This window comes from Lissotriton vulgaris, chromosome 9, assembly GCF_964263255.1.
Source record: "Lissotriton vulgaris chromosome 9, aLisVul1.2, whole genome shotgun sequence".
In the NCBI taxonomy this organism is placed as follows: Eukaryota; Metazoa; Chordata; class Amphibia; order Caudata; family Salamandridae; genus Lissotriton; species Lissotriton vulgaris.
In genome coordinates this window covers 273,937,768-273,958,041 of record NC_141697.1, presented here as the reverse complement: position 1 = coordinate 273,958,041, position 20,274 = coordinate 273,937,768, and the positions used below count along the sequence as shown (strand labels likewise).

At 47.9% G+C, this 20,274-nt stretch overlaps 2 protein-coding genes across 3 annotated transcripts in view; one reads left to right on the top strand and one right to left on the bottom strand.

The window, feature by feature from the left end:
* SAMD15 (sterile alpha motif domain containing 15) overlaps window positions 1-10,268 on the bottom strand; it is an 86,713-nt gene extending 76,445 nt beyond the window's left edge. Inside the window, exon 1 of the mRNA XM_086937555.1 lies at window positions 10,130-10,268. Within this exon, the coding sequence (XP_086793681.1) occupies window positions 10,130-10,228 (99 nt within the window). The 5' untranslated portion in view covers window positions 10,229-10,268. The remainder of the gene's footprint in view (window positions 1-10,129) is intronic.
* Window positions 10,269-10,916: 648 nt separating this feature from the next.
* TMED8 (transmembrane p24 trafficking protein family member 8) overlaps window positions 10,917-20,274 on the top strand; it is an 81,906-nt gene continuing 72,548 nt past the window's right edge. The window contains exon 1 of one of the 2 annotated variants that reach the window (XM_086937553.1): window positions 10,917-11,007. In XM_086937553.1, coding sequence (XP_086793679.1) covers window positions 10,950-11,007 — 58 coding nt within the window. In that variant the 5' untranslated portion in view covers window positions 10,917-10,949. Of the gene's footprint in view, window positions 11,364-20,274 lie in introns of both variants that reach the window. The other variant, XM_086937554.1, reaches the window with a different exon arrangement.

Here is a 20,274-nt window from a genome sequence, read left to right as displayed (position 1 = left end):
TGGGGCGGGAGCAGCAAGACAGAGACATGCTGGGTGGGAGGAGAAAGGGAGCGAGTGAAAGCACAACAATTGTTGTGCATTTGAAGCTAAGCAGTCAGAAGTATAAGTGATGTTTTTGTTTCACTGTAGCCTGCAGCACACCTTCAGCAGCTTTGCCTCAAACTGACGCTGCATGCTTGAAGGCATCCATTCATCTGCGACTGCCATAACCTCTAACCAGACTAAAAAATATATAATAGATGGCATAGGACCAGTATCTTGTGATTGGCTGCCTCAGAAGTGTTGTCCCTGTGATGAGAGTTTTGAGGAGGCACGTTTACAGATGTCAGTGCAAGGTACTGGATCTCCACAATACAGACATATCTTTGTCACGATAGGGAGAATACATGACGGCCAATTAAACATCTTATTTGGAACAAGTGTACAAAGACACATGCATCCTCCTATTACTGCAAGGGAAAAGTCAAATCCGATGCCACTGCCATAGGACAGCTATGTTAATGTAAGGAAACATTGCTTCCAAGCTCATAAATTGCATGTTGCAATGACTGCAGAGCAAACCAACTCGGCACATTATAAGACTGCTTGAACATGATTATTGCTTGACGGGTTTAACTCCTTGTGTCCAGATAGATAAATACCTTCGTTTAGAACAGCTAAATATGAACAAACAGTATGACATAATAGTCAAAAGCATAGAAAGTGGTTTGCTATTGATAAGCAGTGTTCAGAGAGCCGAGGGACTTCGTGGGCCACTCGATCCTTCGTATCCCACCAGTTCTGGCTATTACCACACTGAGCAATGGCAATAAATAGCTTCATAAATACCTTCCCCACACAACTATGTGGTGTGTGTGCGCGCGCACACATACACACATATACCATAACATGTGCATTTGTAAAGCACACTTTCACCCAAGGGTATCTTGGCGTTGAATAACATGTTTATTGTTACCCAACTCAATGGTACCCATTTTATCGACCTCAGAAAGATGAAAGGTTGAGTACATGCAGGGGCCTGCATCCATAAGCACATGCGCACGTGTGTGTATACAAAGCACACATTGATAGTCACGCTATGGATGCCTGTACAGTTAGCTATAGGTTATATGCCAATTAAAAGTTACAGAACTGAGTGGGGTGGAAGACACTCCACACATCATTGGACACAGTTTATAGTCTCAAGCCACCTAAACACGGACAGGACCCCCGCCCGGGCCTGTACTGACATTCATCCTTCTGACAGAAGCCCATCTCCAAGGCACGCCATGTAAACATTGTAACCGTGCAGGGCAGCTCGGAGTTTCCAGTTATCCATGTAGCGCGTCTATCGCATGTCGAGCAGGCTCAAAAGGTGATTCACCCACTAATTTGGAGTCCTATACGTCAGAGAGACACTCTCACTTCCCACAGCTGAGCGGGGTGCCAGCCCTATGTCATTTGTCCATATGCATGTCAAGTCTAAGATTTTCTGACGCCATTGTGCATAGGAGAGGTCCAGCCTGCCTAAGTACTCTTGGATCAAGTTAGTTTGCAGCTTCCCCAGGTAATAGCTCACGTCACGGAAATACAAGCAGTGGTAAAGGAGTCACGGCCTGCGGCCGTGAAAAAGTGAAGTGAACGAGCGCACACTGGGAAAGCCTGGAACTCGAGTGACCATATGGAGAGGGAGATGGGTGGGCTGCCTGCTGGGAGAAGGGCTGCCTTTTATGTGGTGTCGCGACCATATGGAGAGGGAGGGGGGTGCCTTAAGTAGTGGTTGGGGCTCAGATTTGCATGCAGCCACTGGAGAAGCCTGCTGGTGGGGACTGGGAGGAAGGGTGACAAGACGCAGGCCCTGCAGTGAATAATTATGGGAGTTGAGATGCTGGCCTAAGGCAGAGCGCACCATATGGAGAGGGAGGGGGGTGGGCCGAGTGCAGGAGAAATGCTGCTGGCAGGGGGAAGGCTCGGGCAAGCTCGTGCATGAGGAGCTTGTACGGTGATTCTATTCTCGTGAACTCTTGGGAATCCGGCTTGAAGAGAGCCAATCAGCTGCCTGAAGATTTTGAGCTATTGGCATTGTAAATGATAATGCCTTTTATTTATGTGTTTAAAAAAAAAGTCAATAACAAAATGCATTGTCATTTATAATACCAATAGGTCAAACGTTCAAAAATGTAAGATCTATTGCATTGCAAATGTTTGTTCTTGCAGGGTTCAAGGTACATAGATCTGAGACACATTGCACAGTTGTGTTGGGAGGAGCAGGGACTTATGTGTGTAAGGGAGAGCACATGGCTGTGTGAGGAGGAGCTGGGACTCACAGGGAGTCATAAAGATCACACAGTTGTTTGAGGAAGATCAGGGCCTCACAGGATGGAGGAAGATCACACAGTTGTTTGAGGAGGAGCAAGGCCTCATAGGGAGTGAGGAAGATCACAAAGTTGTTTGAGGAGAAGCCAGGCGTTTTAGGGAGTAAGGAAGATCACACAGTTGTTTGAGGAGGAGCCGGGCCTTCTAAGGAGTGAGGAAGATCAGATAGTTGTGTGAGGAGGAGTAGGGTCTCAAAGGGAGGGAGGAGCAGGGCCAGGAAAAAACAATTCCATGATACATTTATGGACACCTAAAATTAAGGCACGCTGACGGAAGAACATGCAGCTTGTCTTTCGCCCGATTGGTCCGTGATAAATGCTAACAAAAGCTTATGCCCCAGGTCAGTTGTGCATATGTTTATTTGCCAGACAAGAGGAGGGTTTAGTGCATCCTTAGTGAGGTAATTAAAACAAGCTGGAGACCGGTGACTGATTGGAAGAGATGGGAGAAGGGAGGGAGAGCAGAGAGAGTGGGGTGGAAGGGCGAGGAAAGAGACAAAACAATGAAAGCATTACCAGCGCGGCGCTTGTGTACGGGCGCCATGCTGGAGACCGGTGACTGATTGGAAGGGATGGGAGAAGGGAGGGAGAGCAGAGAGAGTGGGGTGGAGGGGCGAGGAAAGAGACAAAACAATGAAAGCATTACCAGCGTGGCGCTTGTGTACGGGCGCCGTGCTGATAGAGCTCATACATCCAGTTTTCCCCAGAGACCAGTGCAAATCCACGCCCGGGGCAGCTGTGAGATGCAGGCACACACAGCAGTGCCCCCTGCTTTGAGGCAGTATCACAGACCCCCCTCTGGTCTGCCTGCCGGCTCTGCTGTGAGGCAGTTGCGGATGGAGACATTTCACTGATTGGGAAGGAAGGGGTAGAGGACCCTGGAAAAGACAACAGTGAAAGCAAAACCAGTGCTGCGCTCATGAAACGGGCGCCGCACTGATATAATATGTATGTATGTCCACTTTTGTTAAACAAGATGCTGAAACGCATTTGTTTTGAGCACCAAACAGTATTCAATTGCACAGACTGCTCGCTAGAGCCACGTTGAAAACACCCCGCCCTGTAACGTCCGGCGCTGCGCTGATACAAGTAATATTGCGTGAAGCGTGTGAAAGTTGAATTCATTAAAAATAACATCCCGGGAAGCGTGTGCTCTGAGCATTCCCTACATGTTTTAACAAGCAGTGGTAAAGGAGTCACGGCCTGCGGCCGTGAAAAAGTGAAGTGAACGAGAGCCTGCTGGTGGGGACTGGGAAGAAGGGTGACAAGATGCAGGCCCTGCAGTGAATAATTATGGGAGGTGAGATGCTGGCCTGAGGCAGAGCCACCATATGGAGAGGGAGGGGGTGGGCCGAGTGCAGGAGAAATGCTGCTGGCAGGGGGAAGGCTCGGGCAAGCTCGTGCATGAGGAGCTTGTCACGTGATTCTATTCTCGTGAACTCTTGGGAATCCGGCTTGAAGAGAGACAATCAGCTGCCTGAATAGAGCCTTTGGGGAAAGAAGCAGATCAGCGACATAAGGGCTCACCCCTGTTTTCTATTTCTGCGAAATAGAAAAGGGGCGAGCCCTAAAAAAAGATAGTAAAGTACACACCAGCATTCCCTCAGCCGTGCGCCATGCACTGCATTTACCGTGGAGAACAATCAAAGGCGCTGCGACATCCTGAGGTTACGGGCCGGCATAGAATGTCCTTACTTGCTAGTGAAGGGGCCTTCCCTCCGTTCATCCTGCCGGCCTCAGCAACCATAGCAGACGTATCATGGCCCGTGAGGATGGGTGGTCCTCAGCCCATGCAATCACAGCCGGAGTGCAGGGGCGGACCATGAGTAAAGACGATGACGGCAACGCCACCTAGTGGCAGCCCAATGTACAGCTTTTCAAGTGCAGTTGCAGCATATAGTGGAGAACGCCTGCCTGAATAGCACTATGTGTGCTCCCACAACACTGGCTTTTGAACTAAAAGGCCTGCAACCTCAAAAGGGCTTCCCCTGCTTGAGTAAACGGCAGCATCTGAACCACAGCAAGTGACATAGCAACAGTCTTTTCAAAGGCCAACCCCCATGGAAAAGTATGCACAGCATGGCAGTACATGCTTCAACAGAGAGAACAGAAGACAGCATGGCCTCCTGTGCCCCTGTTACAGTAGAGACACTGACAGGTGAAATCTATGCAGTAGCCTCCAAGGAAAAACAACGCCCAATGAAAAAAAAGGAGGTGAGCAGCGTGAGCCGCAGTCTGCTACAGAAGGCTCAAGGGACATTTGGCCGAGAGAAAAGGGCACAACGGCCAGAGACTGTAACCAAGCAGAGAGCATTCAAATAGCCCAAAGCTTCCCCAGCCAAGTACCAAAGTGAAGAAGAAAGTGTGCTGTATGCCCCAGTGGTGAACGAACACCACCACAAGTCAGGAGAAAGGACAATTTAGATTTTTCACAGCCTGATGGGCAGAAAATCTGGATTTTATTAAGGACACGGTGGCCAAGATTATGCAAATCTCTTTTATTGCCACAGCGCAGCAGTAACAGTAAAGAGAATATAGAACTTCAAACAACATTACAATAGACTATATAGCCCATGAGCATGCAGCCATCTTCCTTCTTTGTCAAGTGCTGCAAAGAAGAAGTAAACTCAGAAGAAACAAGACTTCAAACTTGATGAGGAACGAATAACTGCTTTCCTTAGCAATCCCCAGACGCCTTAATCTGGAAGAAAAAAGACACAATAGGTCAAAAGGTAAAATCCCTAGGGAGAGTTTGTAAGAGGAGGGATAATCTTGGCCTCCGTGTCCTTAATAAAATCCAGATTTTTTTGCCCACCAGGCTGTGAAAAATCTAAATTTTATGGCACAACACGGAGGCCAACATTATGCAGGTTTAAAGTGAACCAAGTACTTTGTCAATCACATTATTGATTGGTCTAAAATAACATTTCATAAACATGCTCCCATTTGACCAGTCAGCGGATCTAAGGATATCCTGGAGCCCGCCACCTAACATAAAAGCTTTAGAAGCAGATGCGCCTCTGAGAGAGTGTGCACCAAAAATAGAAACATCAACACCACTCTCACTCATCACTTCTTTCACCCATCTAGCAAACGTGGGAGAAGAAACTGCTTTATGAGGGGATCTGTGAGAAATCAACAGTTGAGTTCCAACTCCTCTCAGACCAACTGTCCTTTCAAAAGACATTTTACAACACATAGACTTTCATTAAGAGGAAAGAAAGGATAGAAAATAGAGGAAGACATAGTGTTGGTTATTTTCTTAACGGTAAAAACAAACTTCCTCAGGCTGGTAAGCCCTGTTAGTAACGTCTAATGGCTTAACATCTGAGGTTTGCCTGAAAGAGACCAAGCAAAGTAACACAGTAAGCTTATAGGAAATACGCTTGAGAGAGAGGTTAACGTTATCTCCCCAAGAAGAAATAAGTTGTAATATGTTTCTTACATCCCATAAGGCTGAATATTTCGGTGTTAAAGGATTAAGAACTTGCATGCTTCTCATAATCGTTATTGTTAAAAGGTTTTTCCTACTGCGACACCATCAACTAAAGAAGGTCCTGCAGCTATTGCTGAACTATAAACATTAACAGTTCTATAACTTAGGCCACAAGCGAAGAGTTCTGATAGGAAGTTTACTACGTGTACAAAATTAGTTGAAATGGGACCGTAGTGTCGTTGAAGACACCAGCGAACCCATTTATTCCAAGCCAGTCGATATGCCTTCCTTGTTCCCGGATGCCCAAGACTCAGATATGAGTTGGAAAGCATCTTGCAAAAGGACAGTGATTTGCCATTGTCGCCTGAAAGCTTACAGGCCGTCAGAACCAATAGACATTGGTCTATGAAAGGATGTGATTTGCCCTGAGGACCCAGGAGTAGTTGCCCAAAAGGTGGTATTTGAATTGGGAAGTCCACAGCCATCTCAAAGATGACAGGAAGTCATTCCTGAGACCTCCAAAGGGGGGTTATCACCACCATGCTCTGAAGGTACAGGTGAGCGTGTAAAAGAAGACATGGAAGCATGACAAACTGCTGGAAGGCATATGGCTTTAAGCCTTGCCAGTCCTGGAGGAAGGCATCCACCCCTGTTGCTTGAGGGTCCGGCTTCCAACTGAAGAAATTCATCATCTGAGTGTTCAGTCTGTCTGTGAAAAGATCTGTCCCGAAGGGACCCCATTTGTCTTGAATTGTCATGAATATCCCTCTGTTTAACTTCCAGTTGCTGAAATCCCTGAAATTCCTGGAGAACCAGTCCGCTACCCCATTGTTCAAACCAGGGATGTGTTCCGCTGTGACGGACAGTCCCCTGTTCAAACAATAGCCCCAGAAACCTTTCGCTATTTCGGTAAGACCCTTTGAATGTGGTCCCCCCATCGTGTTGACGTATTTCACTGCAGAGACATTGTCAATGCGCAGTAAAATACAGCATTTCATTGAATTCTGGGTGACTCTCCGAACTGCAAAGGAACCTGCTAGAAGCTCCAGGCAGTTGATATGTAGTTCTTTCTCCTTGCGTGTTCAACGACCTCCTGTCGAAAAGACGCCACAAGTGGCATCCCAACGTTCTAGACTTGCATCTGATTCTATAATCAATTCTGGGGCTTCCCCGAAGATGGCTCTGCCATTCCAAGCTTCTGCATTCTTTAGCCACCAAGATAGTTCTTTCCTCGAATCTTCATCTAAGCAAGTCATCTGAGTGTAAGACAGATGCGACTTCAGAGCTTTCGCTTTGAGTCTCTGGAGGGCCCTGTAGTGTAAAGGACCCGGAAAGATCGCCTGGATAGTTGAGAAGAGGAGATCCTGGCTAAGAGTCTCAGGGGAGAGACCTCCAAAGATAGCATCTTCTTGAGGTCTTTGCAGAGTTTCTTTATCTTTTCCCTTGGTAATTTCAGTTCTGCAGACACTGTGCTCACCATGAAGCCCCGAAATTGAGTTTCCTGGCTTGGTGTAGTGCATGATTTTTTGGCATTATTGACAAAGCCTAAATGTTCCAGTAGGCGGATAGTAAGATCTGTATGGCAAAATACTATCGCCTTGGAATGACCCATGATAAGGATATCGTACAGATATATTATTAGCCTCAGACCCCTTTCCCTTAGCCATGCTACTACCAGACCTAAGACCCTGGTGAAGCACCGAGGGGCTGATGATAGACCGAAGGGGAGAGTGCAAAATTCCCAAAGTTTTCCTTCCCAAGTAAACTGGAGGAATTTTCTGTGAGGGGCCAAATTGGGATGGTCAAGTAGGCGCCCTTTAGGTCTAGACGTGCTAACCAGTCTCCATTTCTCAAGACGTTCCTTAGGAGGTGTATTCTCTCCATCTTGAAGTGGTGGTAAGATACCCACCCGTTTAGATTTCTTACGTTTATGACAGGTCTCTGTCCCTTCTATTTCCTTTCTACTAAGAATATATTGCTGATGAAACCTATTTCTGAGCTCTCTAATATAGCTCTCTATTATAGCCCCTTTGCTAGCAAGTCCCTTACTTCTTGAGATACTTGTTTTCTCTGTTCTTGACAGAAGGTTATATCGCGAGGTCTCTTTGATTGAAAGGGGTATCAGTAAATTCTATTTTGTAACCCTTGACAGTTTCTAGAACCCACGGGTCTTGAGTTACCAAGGTCCAGTTCCCAGAAAAAAAGGGCTAGTCTGGGAGTGCAGCCATTCAGGAGAAAGGGGATGTTTGATTAAAAGGGGATCAAACATATTGTCCCCGAAGGGGTCAGTAATGCCCATTTTTTAGCCTGAGGACTTGCTTACTAAGTTTTGTCTCCCAGGTCTTCAATGTCCGTGTCAAAACCTGATGAGCATGAGAGATCTATTTCTGCTTCATCTGGTTCATGACAGTCAATGTGTATAGGGAGCTTGGGCCTGTTTGTTGCCCTTGTGTGATGCCCAGGGCACCATTCTGTCTCAGCCCGAGAAGCGTCAGTGAGCAGATTTTCCTGTTTTCTTTGTCTTTTTAGCACTCTTAACAGGGTGTTCTGGTGCAGCTCTTTTCTTTGGGGCCTTAACTGCCCCTTCTTTTGCGCCATATGATGCACAGTGCTAGTAGAGGGCCATGCCCTTGACAAAGATACATTTTTTTTAGTAATGGTCTTATTAAGTGAGTCCACAACTTGGTCCATGGCCTTCGTGACCAAAGACTCAATCTTACATTCCAGGTTGAGTTCAGGATTAAGAGACATTGTGGGAAAAGGGTCATAAATAAATAAGTTAAAATAATATTCAAATTATTTTAAAATTATATTCCCCTTAATTCTCTCTTGAAGATTGTTAAATATCTAATGTAGAACGTCTCTTTCCTTTATCACCGCCTGTTGACCAACTGAAACAAATATCATCATGTCCATCACCTCGGTATATCATCACCCAGAACATCAAAGGAGCATCGTACCACCAGAGTGGATCCAACCACTTGAGACAACCGGAGATCAACGAGGCATTTCTGGTGCTGTGGGACACTAGCCACCCAGGAACCCTCTGTGTGCCTCTGTAAACCTGAAGCCTGCCGAACAAGAACATACCTGACCATTGTACCATCGCCCCTGGGGTTACATGAGCTTGGCTGTGGCCCTGTTGGGAGTTCCGCAGCGATCCCTACGCCTACTAAAGGCCTGCACAGCCCACGCAGTCAGGTGGCAATCCAGGGGCAAGGACCTCAACGGAGTTCCTGTGAGAGGGGAATCCGAACTGGAGAGATGAGTCGGCAGTAGCTCCACGGCTGGCACCGGGAAGCATGGACGTCACAGATGAAGACTGGTCACCCAATGACCATCTGAGGAAGGCACAGAACCTGAGCCGTGATGGCGAGAACACTCGGACTGAGACACCACCCTCTACGGCTACATGAGTGACTTGGCTGTGGTCTTCTTGTTGGCAGTTCCTCAGCGACGCCTTCGCGCGGCCTGCACTAAGACCACACAGTCCCATGGCAGGCCGGGGGGAAAGCCCTCCAAGAAACTCCAGTGAGAGAGGGGTCTATTCAAGAGAGGCAAGTCTGAAGTCGCTCGGCTGTCAGGAGCTGGAAAGATCATCAAGTACATCGCCTCCAAGGAAAGGCCTCATGCAACAAGTTCATCCTCAAAAGCTGTTGGCTTGTCGTCCACTGGAACCTGACCGCCTGCAAGACCGCCGAAGTAGACTCCACCACTGCTCCAGATGCACCGATATTAGAACTTTGTAAATAGACTCCAACATCGCACGGCCAGGCCAGTCTGAACTTCATCGCCGAGGAAGACCAAAGCTGCCTGACCGTGTGGTCCAGAACTCCAGCACCACCCAGTAGATGGCCTGAAGGGACTTATTGGTGCTGTGTATTGTTGTTAGTTTTCTTCATAGGTTGGACTTTTGTTTATTTCTTTTTCATTAAAGTTTGGGAGGGATGTAGTGTCTGGCTGGTAAAGTTCTAGTGTTCCATCTCTGTCGCATCCCACACTGCACACCCACCCATCACAGGCGCCACAGTTTATAAAAGGGACTGGGGCAGGTGCCTTGGTCCAGTTCCAGTAACCACATACACTGTGTCTGTGTCCTTATTCCTTATCATGTGGGCATAGGGAACCACCACACAACAAGTTGATTCCATGGACTTTATAATTCTAGTTCTTAATTGGCTTTATGGTTGCAACCAGTGTCTGAATGAATTGACGCATATGCATTCCCCTTTCCTTCAATTTTATAATTGTAATGGTTTTACCTATCTGGGAAATAAAGATTAGAGTGCGGATAATCCAAGTCGCTATTGCGAACCCTGTCGGTGCTACGCTTCTTTACCTGATACTGTGGGAAACCACAACGCTCGATCCAGGCCGCTACATCCTCGCAACTCCATCTAAGACACTCCGGAGCCCTGCAGTCCACCACTAAAGCCATCTCTACATCTCTCGGCGTCCACTGTAGTCATGGTAACGCGCACTTCCGGGAATGTTGGCTGCCTCGGTTTCGTATAGACAACGGCGGCCATGGCGGAGTGTCACCTCTTTACATGATCTTATCATGAGCTAGAGAGAGCACATAGACAGTCTCCAAATGATGCCAAGACTCAATTGCATATTTGTTATTGATGAAACACGTAGTTTATCTTTAGATGCGCATTGGTCCCGTTATGTACTACGAGTGAGGTGGAGTGCGCTAAATAAAATAGAATCTGCTTCAGTACTGGTTTTATGGTTTAGATCTGTATTTGAGCAGGACCGCAGAGCCACATCCGCACTCCCGCCCCATCATTTTCCATTGGAACTCGATCGTGCAAGTAAATGGCTTTATCTTTCAGTTGTTTGCGACTGAAGTACCGCCCGGTAAAACGCAGCAGCGTGCTCCGTAGGATGATTCAACTAAAATGGATTTCTAGGTGCTATTGGATGGCCTTCGTAGATTGACACTGACATTGATGCACCACCGAATATCGTTCCCCCTCGTCGAAGGTGTGTCACAAGATCGGAAGGTTGACCGGTCTCATGTTGTAATGAAAACACTCGTTCCCATTCTAAGGTGGCCGCTGCGTATCTCGCATAAAATATCCGGAGATTCCCGAAGGCTCTTCCGTCTTCATCGCCGTCGTTCTACGGAAATTACCGAAGGGATGCCAGTGTAGATGTCGCAGCCGTTGACAGCAGTAGGACCGCTTCCCGAGGTGCCCGTCAGCTGCGGAAGTAAGGTTCTGGGGGCCCAGAGAGCTGTAACAGATACCGAGCGAGACCAGGGTGGGGCGACAGGTTCTGCTTTTTTGCAGGTAGTAGGACTGAATTCACGTTAAGAGGAGAGAGGGGTTTGGGTGGTGGTGAGTGGGGCACACCCCTGGTTGCCCGACGCGGTCCGAACACTGAACGAGAGAACACCTGGGAGAGCAGCTGTGGTTCTAGCAGGATGCACTTCGTGTAGAGATTGGTACTACTAGCACAGATACCGGTCCGAGGACTGCGGGCGTCGACCCCGCCCAACACCAAGGATACAGGGAGCCATAAAACGAGGGACACCCAGGAAGAACCTATGAGAAGTCTACCTATAAGTAAGAGACCTTTATTGTTACTTAGGAGGTTGCATGGGGCTGCGTGAAGGCTGGAATGTTATGTAGGCAGACTCACTCTGCATTACATCCTCAAGGAATAGAAATACGAGTCCTGTTGATCTAGGTGGTAATGGGAAAGTGACCCTTTTCGTCCCTCTCAGGTTTTTGGATGTACTCTCTTGTGGTTGACGGCAGTGCCATTAGGCATTGCCTATGTTCGTCGGATTCTGTGTCCTGGCATCCATGCACGGTTCCAGGACTGTGAATCTAGAAGGGCCAAGAGGTATCATGGATGGGCAATAAAGAAGAATGCAGGATCGGGTAAAATGCTTACTTTTTACGCGCAAACTCTTTTCATTCTATCTGGATTATCAATATTGGGTGCTTGCCTCTTTACTCGCGTGATGCTCTCGCTCCTAATGTGCCAAGCCAGCGGTGACTATTTAACCATGGTCTACAGTCTGTTTAGGCACCAGGCTGTTATGAAAACAGATTGGTAAAGGATCAAATGAAGTGAGTGAGTGACATGTCTCTGTTCTGCTTAACAGTGATTTGAGGCTAGTTCTATTTTTACAATGTATTTTGTGCAAAGCGTAACCAAGGTAAACTCTTTCTATTGGCCAGTTACCGTTTGGGAGCTCGTTTCGCCTAACTGCGCACCCCCGCACATCACTGAAAGAATACTTTGCTGTGTCGCCGGTTTAGGTGATAGTGAGGCTACAAGCCCATGTGAAGTGTTTACCACAAACAAGCAACCGTTTTCCACTTTGAAACGATTTTGGGTGGCCCAGAGGTTGCTCTCGGGCGGGCCTAGTCACCCCTCTAGAACCGGGCCTTCTCACTTCTTCCTTTAGACTTTAGAGTCATCAGCAAATCTTGTCATTGCTTGCTCAGTGGCTTTCAAGAGTTCTCTGATCGTTGCGTGGTTTTAAATCGTTTGCTGATTACACTGGTCGTTTAGTTGCTTCTTGTTCATTGATTTCTACGAGATTATTAATAGTACACTGAAATTCTTGCTGATTTAATTAGCGGGTTACTAATTTCTCTTTCATAATTGATCGTGTTGCTTATTGATTGAGGTCTGATTGTTGTTTGCAGTTTGAACAGTAGTATAACCGTTTCTTTTTTCACGTTGTTTCTCAGCTGCTCTCTTGAATTCCCCAGAGATATTATTCCATCAGTCCTTCTTTGCAACAGGTGCAAATGGGGGAGGGGAGGATGTTTCACTACAACAACCTTTGTTCGCTAACCTCCCTGTAACTGGGCATAAACATGTTCAACATTTGAAACTTTCCTCAACTCCTGGAAGCACCAGGCAGGGTTCCTAAAGTCACCAACGCTTTGGATTGCATAATATTTTCACTTGCATTGCGGATTAATAGATAGTTCGCCCCTCTGATGGAACTAAATATCAAGCCCCAGTCACTTCTGTTTTAGGTGATCACTTCCTCTCGCATCCAGACTTCTTCTGTCTACCACAACTGCGTCACAAAAAGTTCAATTTGGCAGGCACATTAACCTACAGAGTTATCGTACTAGAATTTTAAGCTGGAGGGCATGGACATACAATAACTTACATCACACCTTTGTCTAGCACTGCTGTCTGTGTCACATTCCCTCTTGTTGGGATAATGATCCCTCTGGGTCAAAGACCATTATCTGTTAAGCTTCAGGAAAACCATTTGCCAAGATTTGGATGAGTCCTAAAACATCTCTGCTGACATGAAAGAATGAGTGAACGTTCCTACTTGTATACCACAGATGTCCAATGTGAACTGCCTGTAGGTTCTGGGCTGCCTTTCAGAGGCTAGACATTAATTACTTGCCTTGAATAGTTTATTTCAGTTAGTAAAAACCATACATAAAATCACGTTAAAACAACAGAATTCAAGTGCATTTTAAAGTTAAAAAGCTCATTTATGCAGACGTGATTGGTAAATTGCCTAGATGTTAAACGATTAGCATAAGATCTCTTTCAGGTATTGAAAAGGTTGGCTTAGCCCTCGGGGAGTTAATAGTGATGATCCTACGCATGATGACTAATTCAGGGAGGAGAATGAGCGTCTTTGCTCTTGCGTCTAGCTAACAACCACCACCTGAGTCTTTTTGAAAGGCACAGAAGCAGTAGTCTTAAGAAAGGGGTTTAACCACTTGGTTCCAAAGCTTCTTGAATCTCACCAGGCAGCTTAACAGTTGCCTACATACCAAAGTGCAAGTATGCTTGATGGTTTGCCAATAAAGTACCCAACAAAATATCTGGCCTGGTAAATAGCGTAAATGTACATTCTCAGTGCCACAATCTTACTGGCACGTGAGTGGAATTCATCGATGTTTAAATAAGCAAAAAGCAATAATCTTAAAAGGGATTTTTATCCCCTTAAATCCAAGGCTTATTGGATCGCACAAATGCGCCTCCAGCAAAAATGCATTTTGCAAAATTGCTTGATGCTCTGGCCAAAATGAATGCCAGACAAGATGTGTGTGTGTGTGATCAAGATTAATACATTCTTAGCTTCCCACTGGATCCTAAGTGGGAATTATTGATGAGCGATCAGCTGGTGACAGTAGGACATGTAATTTAATCACCTGCACCGCAGCTTCTGACTTGCAACCAGGGCTAGTCCTAGGATCTTTGGGACCCTGGGCAGAAAGGGAATGTGTGATTTCCCCCCCCCCCCCCCCCCCCCCCCCCCCACTAATTTGCATACAGCGTGAAATCACAGAAAATGACAATCGGAATTTCTATCAATTGTCTATGGGAGCTACTTTGCAAAAGCAACTTTCTTGGTGTGAATATCAGTGAAAAAATACATAACTATTAACGTAAACAAAATAGGCACAACATTTTTAAATTTCAGTTAACTGGAAATACATTTTATTAGTCACACTGGATGGAAAGGTGGGGCCTCGGTCTCTCTAAAATGTATAAGTTAAATCAAATGTTAACAATTTGTTTCCAGATTAGTGCATTAGGTATGTATATGTGCTTGTAGTATTTATGTAGGCCAGGTAATGAGCCCCTCGAATCATGCAGCGCTTGGCCATGTTTGTGAAGCCCACAGACAGGACGGCCTTTACCTGAGCCTTTCCCACCATGGCTCAGCACTGCAAAGCATAGAGGAGGGCCCTTCCTCTTCTGGGCCTTGCAGCATCAGGTTAGGGGGTGCGATCCCTTGATGAAAAGAATCAGTCCCTAACTTCTAAAATTGAAGAACATGCTCCACCCACCCTATCCCTAGACATCCATCCAGGACTGAAGTCAACCTTCTATTATTTCTTTGAAGGACAATTAGCATATTTGTGGTTTCACCAAGAAAATATATATATGGAGGATACCCAAAATCACTGTGTTCATTTTGGGGTTTTAATTCCGTTACACCCTGTTCTGAATCAGGCCCTTATTTTCTTTAACATATAAAGCATACTGGGAAAAGTATGTCTTGAAACAAACAATCTTGGTTCTCCTACTTGACAAAATTGTTTGATCTTGAGCAAATCATGTACTTCCTTATCTGCCATTATCTCATACTGGCCAGTATCTTAAAGATTTTAGGGTGAGTGTTGCACATTCTGTGGGGATTCATTCTCTCTGTTTACATTCCTCCATTTTAGAATCTCTAAGGTAAATATTTTAATAAAGTAGCCTGTGTAGTTCATTTCCTTTGGTACACTTCTTCCATCCCAGTTACCATGTTAGTAAATGCTCCCCCTCTGCACCTCTGTACATTAGAGCCAGTGCTAAGACATGTCTCTGTTACTGGGCTGCGCCAGGCTTCACAGCTAGACTGTTTGTTTTTATAACCCATATTGCTTAGACTGCTTGTCTGAATCAGTTCCTTGGCAAGCAAAAAAGGTTAGACTTTTGACATCCTGCAGGAGCTCAATACAGTATGCTGTGCAAAAATCTTAAAGGAAGAGCTGAGCAATCCAGAATACTGCCTTCCTACACTGGAGGGCCTCACTAGACTGGACGATGGCTGTAATGCCCAGTGGAGTGAAGGTCTGCCCCGACTCACAGCGCTGGATCATGGCTGTGAGGGCTAGGTGAGCAGGCTAGCGGTGTAGCAATGGTGTCTAAGGGTCATGGTTAAGGCAAGATAAAGGGACCACTCTTCCCCCCCCGCTGCCCCGCCCGATCAACAAGGTGGATGTACAATACATCCATAATTTTGGTGAATATGGTCCCGACACCCTCATCTCCAGTGCCATTGTACCTGCTGCACTACTGATGGGTAAGACCCTGGGAATGGGCCACATCCCATGGGCCACGCAGCCATAGCTCTGTTAAAGGCAGCCATAATTTAAGTATATCTGGGACCTGGCTTCCCAGAGTTCCACTTTTACTACACCTGTTGCACTATTATTAGCTACTCCCCTGCAAGGGGTCTCACTGTCATGGTTCTGTAATGTGAGGCCTCGCAGCGGAGGAACATGGTTGGGAGGGGAACCTGTGCTGTAACAGTGGTGCATTGAGCCCTGGGATGGATAAGGTAAATTTCTCTTCCCCATTCCCTCAGGCCACTGAATAGACAAGTAAAATGCAGCTATAATTTGGGTGCACTGCCCCCCAAATCCCCCAGGCAACAGTGACACTGGACTTGCTGTGCTATCTTTAGCTACGGTTCTTAGAGCCATTGTCCATTGCTGGGAGGCCTAGGGCAGAAGGCTGGTTTTCTGAGGTCTCTGAGCACTGGGCCACAGCTATAAAGCCTATGAGAGGAGAGGCTTTTCCTTGACCTCACAGCTCTGGGTCATGGGTCTGAGGTGCATGGGAGAAGGGATACGTGGCACAGTATGGGCTCTGATGCAAGTAAATGATGCTGGACAGTAAAACACAGCAATAGTGTTGGTGCACTGGCTTCTTGCCATCCATGAACCCTGGTGCCACAGCACCTGCTGCACTATTGATAGCTACACCCATGAGAGAGAACACCCATTGTGTCATAGCAATGGAGCAGTGCCTCAAAGCTCATGGGCTGGCACCCCCTCCCCTGGGTATCCAACCATGGCTGGGAGGCCCAGGGAAGAATCTGTCCTCAGCCTCGCAGTGCTAAAACATGGCTGTGAGGTCTATGAAAGAGGCAAGTTGCAACACAATGGTGCCATGGCGCAAAGATAAAGTGTCCTCTCAACCATGTTCATATCCTGCACAGTAAAATAATGCATCATTCAGGTACATTGGGCACCTAATACCCCTGGGCCCCGTACTAGGTGGAGATGAATAAGCCCAACTCCCTTGGGTCTCGCAGGACTGGACCATGGCTAGGAGGCCTAGGGTAAGCCCCCCATCCCACCCTCCACTGCGTCTCTCACCATGTTCTAGAGCTGCGAGTAACAGGAAAGCAAAGCCCAGCGTAATGGAGCCCTCTTCCTTTGGTCTAGAAACAATGGTCTGGTGCTGCATGCCCAGTCAATGGGGTTTCAGCCCCAGGCCGGCTTTTGGTGGGTAGGTGCTGAGCAGTGCCTCTGTATCTACAGAACCACTGTGATCTGACGGTGATGCCTACGCTGCCATCCATGGAGTAATACTCTATTACTATTTAGGTTCCACTGGAGAGAAGACTAATTGTCTGGTCAATGCGGCGCTCTAGTAGGGGCTTAGAAATGCGTGTACCTCCAGTATCACATAGGGGTCAACAACTCCCTACATTTACAATTGCACTATTTTTAGATTACACTATTTCCACCTTTCTGTGCACTGGTTCTGATGAAGCGCACTGGATCTTCTTGACCACGATAGCGCGAAACATGTTGACCTGACCACACCTTATGTTACCCAGGGTACATTATTACCCACATTGTAACACACAGCCTCCGAGTCTTTAGGTCAAGCCTGGCGTACGAAGCGCTGTCGCTAGCGAGGCTTATTGTTGTCTACGTGCCTCGGAAATGGGACAGGAGATGGGCACGCACAGAGCTTTTTGCGATTTGAGCAGGTGTACGCGCACGTACACCCACACGCTGTGCACATCTCCTGTCCCACTTCTGAGGCAAGTCGGCCTCCTGCAATATAGAGAGAAAGAACACACACACACACACACCCCCCCCACCCCCCACGGTACAACTAAGCCCCACTCACCGGGCTCTTTTGTCGCTGCGCTGCTACAGGCTCCGTCACGCTGAGGACTCCCCTGGTGTTATCTCCGCTGCATCACCTGGCACACGCGGGGCTTCCCACACTTGCATCGGCGGCCTCAGCGGCACTTCTGCTCCTCCTTACATCTGCAGGCACCGCTGGGCTCTCCCTCAGGCATGGGAGCCCCGCGTCACCACTGCTCCTCTTGGCCAGGCACTCCGTGGGCACGGCCTTTCGGCAGAAGGCGGAAGTCCCGCCCCAGGGGAGGCTGTGAAACACTGTAGGGACGTAGGAAGAAGGTGACGTTTTAAGTAGGAGCCAGCGTGTGGGCGCCAAGGTTATCGCTGATCTTTGCAGTCAGAGGGTGACGCGTACGTTTGCTCATCTGTTTACTCCAGTGAAAGCAAAGGTCCCGTCTCGACGCGCCTGCTCCCGGATGTGGGGAATGTAATCTCTTAATAATCTTTTGTATATTTTATATTAATATCGGCTTTCCTCCTGTGTCAACCTGTTAAAGGTTATACTTTTTTATGTACACGGAAAATGCTTAAAATGTGAATGAGGCATTGAAAAAGAAATCAACTTTGTTATTTCTTTCTGCTTTAAGTTATTTTAATATGCATCTTTCTGCCGCTGTGTTATCAACAAAATGTATCCCTTTGAATTTGCCATTCACCTGTTCGTCCTCATGAGGTGGACACAGTCTACAATAATCCGGACCAGCGCTCAAAAGTAATGTGTATTTTATTCACGTTTGGGGCAAAAACCGGATCTGCAAAGCACTGTTACAAGGATGGATGTTAATGTGGGCCTTGCAGCTTGTGGAGGCCCTGCCCTGCCAGACGCAGGTGCTGATGCCGGTGTTTGAACTGCACGCGCATGTCATGCTTTAGATTTAGGCTTGGCTCTTACTTATTATAATTGTTTCTTTATACCCCGTTATTTTCTGTTCCCAAGAGCCGTAAATAACAGGTGGTGCCAGTTACACAGTCAAATGTTAATCAGTTCTGCTAGGATCTCGGAAGGATGCAAGGCTGATCTTGTGGATTCCAGCATTTGATCTGCCGATTACACCTGATGTCATCACCGGACGCTTAACTCACTGAGCCATCTTGACGAGTACCTTTCTAGCTGGCGCAGCTCCCGCATTTACATCAAGGCGGACAATAGCAATCTGGTGCTACTTGTGGCACTGAGCCGTGAGGCCCACTGAGGCATTTCTAGCGCTTCTCCTTCACGCCCGCGGCAGTCTGCGACGTCCGAGGTCAACCTGCCGCGAGGTCATTGCGGGGCCAGAGGCCGCCCCGCCATGGACATTTTGTGTGGAAAGCGCTGGACCTGGCTCCTGGTCTGGGGGAGGAGTTAAAACTCCATGCCTTGTACTGCGGATTTCCACAGTAAGCAGAGGTGCTGGAAGTGAGGCAGGGGAGCCCCGGGGGCATGACAGTCGAATCTCATCCTTGCGGCTTGTAAAAGTGCAGCTTTCCACCTTGCAGTTCAAATGATACATTCAGCAGCCCATACTCGCAGCACTCACAGTTTATTATGGGGAAAGGGAGTGGCATGGTTACGGGCGAATAATCTCCAACCCACTCAATCCTATTTTCCTCTGTTCCTCATCTGGGGCAACGAATTGTGCCTGAGTTTCCATCCTTTCTGACCCAGGAATCCTGCACGTCACCGTCCTGTTAAGGGTTAAATACATACTGTGCTTTATAAAGGGCCACGCAATAGTTTTCCAAAGGTGTCTGTCCTGCCCATGGACTAAGACTGGCCCCATTTCTCTCAGCCCAGTTCTCCCTCTGCCCATCACTGCAGGGAGGTGAGGGTCGGATACCCTACTGCACCAGGACTCTTCCTTGGAGCAAGTTACCATGACATCCCCCACCCTCAGACTTTCCTCTCTACCACCTCCAAGGGACATGGGCAGAGTGGCTACTGACTCTCTAACTCCAGCTCTGCCTCCCTGCCTCTACCTCTTTGGAGTCTCCCAGAGTGGAACGGAACGGTCTCCCCCATACTCAACCAGATTCCTCTTAGGCAACAGTGAGAGAGTCGGGGTACAGTCATCATTGGTATTCTCTCAGGCCACGTGTTTCTCACTGCGCCGGTGTCTCTATGTCTCCATCCATCCACCCGGAGATCAGGCCTGGAGTCTCACTGGAAGGGCCTACTCTCATCCTCAACCACACAACCACACACACACAACCACACACACAACACACACACACAACCACACTGTCAGTGCACGCTTTCACCGGGCACAAACACCACCACCCTCAGTGCACGCTTTCACTGGGTACAAACACCACCACCGTCAGTGCACGCTTTCACCGGGCACAAACACCACCAGCCGTCAGTGCACGCTTCCACCAGGCACACACCACCAGACGTCAGTGTACGCTTTCACAAGGCACACACACACCACCAGCCGTCCGTGCACGCTTTCACCAGGCACACACACACCACCAGCCGTCAGTGCACGCTTTCACCAGGCACACACCACCAGCCGTCAGTGCACACTCTCACCAGGCACACATACCACCAGCCGTCAGTGCACACTTTCACCAGGCACACACACCACCAGCCGGCAGTGCACGCTTCCACCAGGCACACACACCTCCAGCTGGCAGTGCACGCTTCCACCAGGCACACACACCACCAGCCGTCAGTGCACGCTTTCACCAGGCACACAAACCACCAGCCGGCAGTGCACGCTTCCACCAGGCACACACACCACCAGCCGGCAGTGCACGCTTCCACCAGGCACACACACCACCACCAGGCAGTGCATACTTCCACCAGGCACACACCACCAGCCGGCAGTGCATACTT